This window comes from Rhea americana, unplaced genomic scaffold, assembly GCF_003343005.1.
Source record: "Rhea americana isolate MKP2758 unplaced genomic scaffold, rheAme1 scaffold_133, whole genome shotgun sequence".
NCBI lineage: Eukaryota > Metazoa > Chordata > Aves > Rheiformes > Rheidae > Rhea > Rhea americana.
This window is the reverse complement of record NW_028185406.1, coordinates 655,323-663,482: the sequence shown is the minus strand read 5'-3', so window position 1 is coordinate 663,482 and position 8,160 is coordinate 655,323. Positions and strand designations below refer to the sequence as shown.

The 8,160-nt window shown below is 42.3% G+C and overlaps 1 protein-coding gene across 2 annotated transcripts; it reads right to left on the bottom strand.

Moving 5' to 3' along the window:
* Positions 1-1,058: 1,058 nt before the first annotated feature.
* ADAMTS1 (ADAM metallopeptidase with thrombospondin type 1 motif 1) lies at positions 1,059-8,154 on the bottom strand. Of its 2 annotated transcripts, none has more exons than XM_085297961.1 (8): positions 7,794-8,154; positions 7,225-7,357; positions 6,611-6,778; positions 6,001-6,287; positions 5,570-5,756; positions 5,282-5,457; positions 4,224-4,399; positions 1,059-3,881 (listed from the first exon to the last, which is right to left on the bottom strand). In XM_085297961.1, exons 1-8 carry the CDS (start codon positions 8,082-8,084, stop codon positions 3,137-3,139), a joined length of 2,163 nt encoding a protein of 720 aa, XP_085154087.1. In that variant the 5' UTR covers positions 8,085-8,154; the 3' UTR covers positions 1,059-3,136. The 2 variants fall into 2 exon arrangements, with proteins under 2 accessions (XP_085154087.1, XP_085154088.1); XM_085297962.1 differs by having other exon boundaries at positions 1,059-3,878.
* Positions 8,155-8,160: the final 6 nt, after the last annotated feature.

Sequence of the window (8,160 nt, the reverse complement as noted above, 5' to 3'; positions counted from 1 at the left end):
AATGCAGTCTTGGCCAACTGAGCTGCAAATTTGAGTAACAAATTGACTTTGCTGTTGCTATGCTTACACTCTGAAGAAATGAATGCCATCACAGAAAATAGGCTGTAATTACATCACAACTATTTATTAGAGTAACTCTCCTTCAATTATTCAATCATTTGCAAGAGTGTAAAAAGTTACTGGTTTTATCGTTTTTTATTCTACCATACCAAACAAGATTACCTTCTCTCACAACCTCTCGCTTCTTCCTTTGAGCTAGTTAACTACAGGGCTGATGGATCTATTCTAGGTAATTTGGGCCGAGGCATTTTTGAAATACAGAGTACTTCATGCTTTTTGTTAAAAACAAGGAATTCACTGCATTTAATTTGATTCAAATTCGCTTCAGAACGGAGTGTGGTGTCTGTGAAACATAATTTTCCTTTCCTAAGAGCCTCCTCAAATGCTGCTGGAAGAAATGAGGTTATGCCAGCACCTTGGGCTGGCTTTAAGTGATATGAGTAGGTCTGGGAGAAGTTGTTTTCTCTGTTTTCTTAGCCCTGACTTGAACATTTCTTTTGGGTTGATGAAGGCAAACATGGGTAGCCAGCATCACCCAGAAGCTGGAGGATCTCACCAATTTTATAGGAGTTTCAGAACTGTGGCTCCTCGGGCTCTTCGACTGCGAGGGTTTCAGGCAACACTGACCAACAGTGACATGGCAGGGTATGAAGTCTACAAGGGAAAAAAGTAGCAGTAGAAAATGAAAATAAAAACACATTTCATTTTCTTTCTCTTGCAAATGTATATATTCCTGACTTTTGACTTGCTGTAGTAAAATATATACGTATACAAAAAATTAAGAAGTACATATTCTTAAAGTGCTTATGGAAAAAGAAAAAAGTGATTGGTTCCCTCCTAAATAACGTTAGAAATAAACTATTTCCCCATATTTTTGCACGTCAAAGACAAAGTAACACTCAAATGAAGTGTGACGCGATGAAAATTTTTCTAGATGCTTTAAAGGGGCCAGGATTTTATCCATGGAATAAAGTGGGAACTATTTCTGCAAGACAGAGTCCAAACATTGGCAAAGGAAGCTTTAATAGGTTTTTACATGACATGAGGCCAAAAATGTTCACATATGACTGTTGTCTCAAATTCCATGGCAAAAATCCTACCGAGTTCAACAGAAGATTTTCCCTCGACTTCAGTGGTCATGAGATCAGAAATGAAGAAGTAAAAATCAGTTTTTTGATGCTTAGTATGGATTTCAGCATTACAAAACGTGTTACCAGCAGCGTTAAAGTTCAATCATATAGTACTTCTAATTAGAAAAGCATGGTCATGAGGCCCTCCAGAAACTGGTGAGGGAAACATCTGACTGCTAGTTAATGGCTTTGAATTTTAAATGCATCTTTCCCAGTAGGGTTAAGGTTAAGTGGAGCAGGTAAAACTGCTACTTCTGTCCATATTTTGTTGGTTATAAACACCACTGATAGTTATACTCCCTCTCTAAACCCTTATTAGAGTCAGTGGCATCACCCTAGTTACACTCTAGTTTTCTTAAAAGATGAAACAACTGTGCTGAACACCCTGTTAGTGGTTAGGTAATAAAATATGAAATTACCCCTGTAACGTGGTATATGACGTCACACACAGAGTTTTCCAAACCCCTTAACTAACACAGTCAATTAGAAGCCTAAGCTACCACTACTTTTGAAAAATATGGCCAAGTTTTCTTTTTTTTTTCTTTTTTCTTTTTTTAAACCATTGCCTTGGAGTCCAAGCTCTTTCTGCTTGATAGACTAGTTTTATTCCAGTGAAATAAAGACGCTCCATTTCCAAAATTTATAGGGTTCATTTATTACCTCTAGTAACATATTATACTGTATAAATACTCTATCTTGTTATATGTCCTCTTAAAAAAGCGATAACTTAGAAGATCACATTAGACAAGAAGTATAAAAATAAATACACTCATTATATGCATTTATTACAAATTATAACCCTTCCCAGAAGGCAAAGAAATATAAAATACTTATAAAGTATATAAAATCTATAGCAATATATTTTACTATATACATATGGAAAGCCATATTCTCTCATTGTCTATGGACTGGCACAAACTTTAATTATGCAAACGTTGGCGTACTGCTGCGGATGGACCTGCTATCCTTCAGCTTTGTCTTCTCGCCTTATCAGTGATTTGAGCACTACAGACCTATCAGAGGCCACATGGGAGAGGTTCCCATTCATAGCGGGGATTTGTTAGATCTCTTTTTGCCCAAATGCAAATAATTACTATTGGCTGGCATAAGGTAGAAGATCTGAGTGTGAAAGCATGACTCAAACCCTCACTGCCATGAATTTGGTAACAGTATGGTAGGATCAAGTCTGAAGGCAATTACTCATAGGCGCTACCTGCTGCATGAAGATTTCGACTCTTTCTAGCCTCTGGGTTATATATGTCACCACAACTGCATCAGGGTGGACGAGACAAACGGACATGCACATTGGGATGACATAAAAACACTTCAAAAAAAAAATTCTAGTCATCTATGGAGTTGACTGTTCTTGATTATTTTTTACGCTTTACAGGTAGAGAATATGGCTTTGTTTTTATATAAAACTATTCTCTTAATAGCAGCCATGAATGACATAGTTAAAGCTCCTTTTTTTCTAATCCTGTTTTTTTGCCCTTCATGAGGTAGGTAAACCCTGATCAATTATTTTAAGYTATCTTTTTCACTCCTCTGTCCCTCCTCTTAAAAAACCTGGGGACTTGATCAGTACCACAATACAAATTCAAAAGAAGGGAAAAATAACCCAATCCCCAAATGTCTGCTTAAACATGTTTTGGCCACTGCTTATGTTTTGTTTAATTTGTAACATACTAAAAAAGGAAATGATAATGCCCTGGGGCCTTATCTGCTGAAGACGTATTAGTGACACTGGTCTGCTATCCTATCAAATTTGCTGTTGGCGGGATATTTTTACCATGCAACACCAACTAAAATTATTTGCACTGTCCCACCTCAATGAATCCTCCCATGAATGTGGACACAAATCACATGTGCCACCTCTAGCCCTCTTATTTTCAGTGCATTGTTCTGAAGGAAAAAAAAAAATCTTTAGCTTTCCCAACTTATACTATTTAACTGCAGTCCGTAACATTACAGAAGTCTATTAGGTGTTTCGGTTTCTTGGAAGGCTCACAGCTTTCTTGCGGCAGTACGCTACCATCGTAAGAAATACATTTTAACAATCTCTTCTTGAAACCTTTCCCACACGTCTTGGAACAAGGCGACCAGTCCCCCAGCTGCCACTGCGGGCAAGGCACGTCCGCGCAGGGCCGGACGTCGCTGGGCTTCAGCTCCCTGGCGCAGTCCGCGGCCGGCTGCCCCCGCAGGTCCCGGCACTCGACCGAGCGCCGCTGCCAGCCGGAGCCGCACGACTTGGAGCACTCGCCCCACTCCTCGATGACCCACTCGGACGAGATGATCTCCCGGATGGCATTAAAAGACTCTTTCTTTTTACTGGGAGCCTTCTCGGAGCCAGGCTGCACAGGCTTCTTTACAAAATAGGTGAACTTGATCTTAGGTTGGGGCAGGTCCCCGACCGTGAGGACCTGGATGGTCAGAGGCTCCTTCAGAGGGCTGAAGCTGCGGATCCTCTCCAGGGCGGCAGAGGAGCCGCTGTACCTCAGCACGCTGCCTTTGTAAGTGATGTCCTGCTCCAGCGTCGACAGGGTGTAATCGCCATTGAGGATGTACGTGCCATCGGCAGCTTTAATAGCGAGGAAGCTGCCGTCGTGTCTGGCACCCCTGTGRTTTCGCTGCTTGACCTCAATGTTGGTCGCTCCAGCCGGAATGGTGACCACGTCGTGATAGCCGGGTCTGCTGGAGAGAAAACACACATGCTGAGTCCTCAGCTCTTCCCCAGCAGAGCAAAACAGTTGTTCAGCACAAGGCTGAATTTCATCTGAAGCTGAAGCACTAAGCCCATAAGCTATGGACTTAATGGAATTAACATRATTCGCCAAGTCACCTCCCACAGCGTTGCTACCGTAGAGGCGCGCCCGTGCGTAAGGGACTTCCTTTGACTGGGATCTCAACCAACCAACTAGCTTTGACCGATCAAATTTTAGTTCCAAGGACAACCTCTAAATGCCTTGGAAAGCAAACGGCTACCCCCACAAGATGTTAACTGGAACAAAACAATAGTTACAGTTATACACTCACTTTGCTCTAACAAGCGTGCCAGAGACTTTCTTGCAAGTGGATCCATTGCCACCGCAGATACCGCATTTGTCAAACTTCTTACTGGAGCCTATCATCCGGTCACAGCCAGCCTTCACGCACTGCCCCTGGACACAGACCGAGGTGGAATCGGGGCTGCACGGGGTACCGTCCACAACCTTTACAGGAAGAGCAGTAGGGCGCTTGATTAGAAGATGTACGTTTCTTTGAGATTGCACAATACAGACACATTAGAAAGGTAAAATATGGACGGAGGTGGACCTGCAGCGCCTGTATTCTCAAGGCTTTTGGAACTAGAAACAAGAGCAGCTGGCAGCTAGTCAGAGGTATGTAGTGCTAGTTCATCTCTCTCAACATAATGATGCCCGACAGCAATAGGAGAAACAAAATGATCTAATTTTTTATAAAAATAAAGAGTTTTACTAATTTCATATAAAGGGAGGACGGTTTTTAATAAAATGGGAAACCAGCTGGTTTCATGGGAAAGTAGTCTTGGCCTTGAGGTGCAAGGACCAAAATTTCTTTCAAGGGTGTCCAATCAATCCTTTCTTTCTAGGAATACTTCTCTACAGACACCATCTGTGTCGTCACCCTSGTAGTTATTGGCTCTCAACATCTTATGACAGCAAATTCAAGTAGCTATGCAAGATGAGTGTTTTTCCTCTTGTTTATTTTAAGCTGTCAGCATATTAGTAACTAGTATGAGAAATCGCCGCTGTTTTGGCAAAGAACCTCCACAGTTTCCAAATGTATCTCAGTGTAATCAACTCGGTGGAAGGAGAGGAAAGGAAACTAGGGTGGAGTGGGTAGAAAAGGCAGTATATGTGAAATAATTGGAAGAACCATTCCAGGATATTTGAAGCATGCTTGTACTGATCAGACTGTACATGCAGAGAGAGGAAAAGGAATAATTTAGCTTAAATACATGAAAACTTAAAAATAATTTCAGCCACTGCCCTTGACTCTAACTTTATGCAGAGTGGTAGAGAAAATAGAAATCCTTTTCATGATTAGATGGAAGAAATATAGTTTTGAAATACCTTTGGCTGTAAAACAAAGAAATATCCTGTTCCCTTTGCTCGGCAGACCAGCTTGCATCTGTCCTTTGGAGAGACACCAGCAAACTTTGGTGTCCATTCCACTGCAGGTCCACTTCCAAAGGGAGACTTGGAAAACTCATTGTGCTTTTCACATTGCTCCTCTCTAAAGGTTTTGCCTGCAGGCAGAGGAAAGACAGGTAGACATGAGATCATCCTCTTTGCATTGTCTTTCTTCACAAGAAAAGGTCTTTCTCCCTTCCTCCACATCAAGAAATGGGAATAGCTTACCATTGTTATCTGGACAGTCCTCGATATTGCACGATCTGTATTGTACCCGCTTCCCTTCGCAGTACTTCCCTCCATTCCTGGGGACGGGATTGTCGCACTCCCTGAAGGAGTATTGCACCCCACCGCCACAGCTCCGGGAGCACTCGCCCCAGGGCCCCCATGAGCCCCAGCCGCCATGCACCGGCGTCTGGAATGACAAGCAAGGCCAGAAAAATAGTTAATTTGGAAGAAAACCACAATGCAATACAACAAATGCAAAAAATACACATTTTTAGCTAAGCCTGTTCTATAAAAAAGCTGTAAGCTTGTTTTATTCGCTATTTGCCTCAGTTTGTGTAAGTCCTTAAGTCCATCTGCTTTGATTACTCGCACTGAAGTATTATTTATGCTACTCTGCAATCTAGAATATAATCTATTTTCTCAATACTTACATCATAATGCTTCTTCTCAGTTTTATTCACACACTTGCCATTCATGCACCATTTCCCATCTCCACAACTGGTGCCGTCTGCCCAAGGGAAGTGTTTAGTTTGGCACACAAGCAGTCCTCCAGAAGTGCCAGTACACCACAAGGTCGTACACGTACTGGCTGTGTCGGGGCAGTGTTTGGACTCATCTCCAAATGTAAATTGGCACTGCCTGTTGGCATCATACAACGTGCCAGGCAAGTCAGAAGGAAGCTGTATTGGTTTGTGGGGCTTGTCCAACAAACACTCACCTGAAAAGGAAGGGGAAAAAATGCAGCCAATGTTGTCAGTGAGCTTAATTTCTACAGAGAAATTTGTATTTCCATCTCTAGAACTCAACTCGTTTTGTAAAATAATTCCATAAGACAATTTGTGCCACCAATAATGTAAAATCAGGGGTCCTACAAAATTAGTGACAGCATGGAAAAGGTTAACAGAAAGCAGAAAGTTCTCCATTAAAAAAAAACACAAGAAAAAAGCAGAAAAAGAAAAAAGAAAAAGCAAAAAGAAAAGCAAAAAGCAGCAAAACACGTGGACTTAAATGCCACATGAATGGAAAACTTAATAACCTTACCATGACCATTATCCAAAAATGTTGTAATCATGTAGGCACTACACGGAGACCAAGGCTGGCTTCGATCCAGGTTGGAAAGCATAGATGCCATCATGTGGAAATCCCGGCTTATTCCATTAATACTAGCACACTGCTTTGCATCATCATGAGGCATGTTAAACACGTGGCCTTAAAAAAAAAAAAAAAAAGTTTGTGATTTTGATTTTACAAAATCTGTCCTATGCATAACCAATAATATTTTAAATGTTACTCTAGAGCTAATAATAGGCTAGTCTTTAAATATTGAAAGAATATCCTGCTCTGAATACTGCCAAATTTTAAACAGATTACAAGTCATCTTTGCCCTTCTCATAGGCTAATTTAATACACATGCTTTTTTCTGCAACCACAGTCAAATATTCAGCTCTTGCAGACAATGCTGTGTAGGCTGGATTTGCTTTCCAAAGATCAGCCTGGGTGCACAGGGGATGCTTTGGCTCCTTCGGACTGCTCCCAGGGGAGCCCAAGGTGCTCAGAGCCCCCCAGGGCGAGCCCCAGACGCAAGCTAGGGAGTTCTTCACTTTATGGCATTGGGCTGGTTTCAATTAATCAACAGAAATCTCATTTCAAATTACCTAGTTCGTGGGCTGTTGTAAAGGCAGCCTGCAAACCATCGTCTTCTATGATAGAGCAACTGCGGTTTAGATCACAAACTGTTCCCACATCAGCCATCCCAAGAGTATCACATGTCTTGGCACCGCAGAGGTCCTGCAGAAAAAGGCAGTTTCATTATTAATCAGATCAGAGACTTAACCTTGGCAAGAAAAATCCAACTCTGGCAGGTTGCCTTTACTTATGGAAAGAGCATAAATATTCAGCACTTCAATGGGTATGATGGCAAAAATCTGTCTTTGGAACATACACAGGGGTTACACGCAGAAATAAAATGCATAATTTCCAGACTAAATCCGCTAAAAATATATGGCAGAAACACATTGCACGTATTGTGAGCTTCACCTGAGATAGCACAAATAGCAAAATAAATGAATAAATAAAAAGTGGTTCGTTTCATGTTTAGCCTGCTTAGTGGAGCCTAGGGTGGCTAGACTGATTCCGAGTAATTTTTAAAGGACTGCTAATAGGGAGGGCCCCTGGGGTGGGGAGTAATAGGTACAGCAGAGGATTTGGTCCCCTTTCCCCCTACCTGTCTGGTGAAGAGGATTGCTGTGTCRTAGTGCTCAGCGTGCCGGTCGCTGGGCGGGTTGTGCTGCTTCTGCCAGCTGCAGAAGTTCCTCAAAGTCAGGGCGGCGTTGGAAGATATGTCGGGCCCCTTCCGCTCCTCGTAAATGACCATGATTTTCACTACGACCAGGCTGATGGAGTTGCGAATGCTGGGATGCTTGTAGAGCTTGGCCGCCACCGAGAGCAGCGTCAGGAGATAGTGCTTGAGCCCACTGCCGTGGAACTCGGCCATGGACTGGTCGGCCACCAGCATGGTCTCCACGTAGCGTGGGCTGGACACGAACCTTTTCTTCCTTCTGCTTCTGCTTTCTGTATTAAAAAAAAAAAAA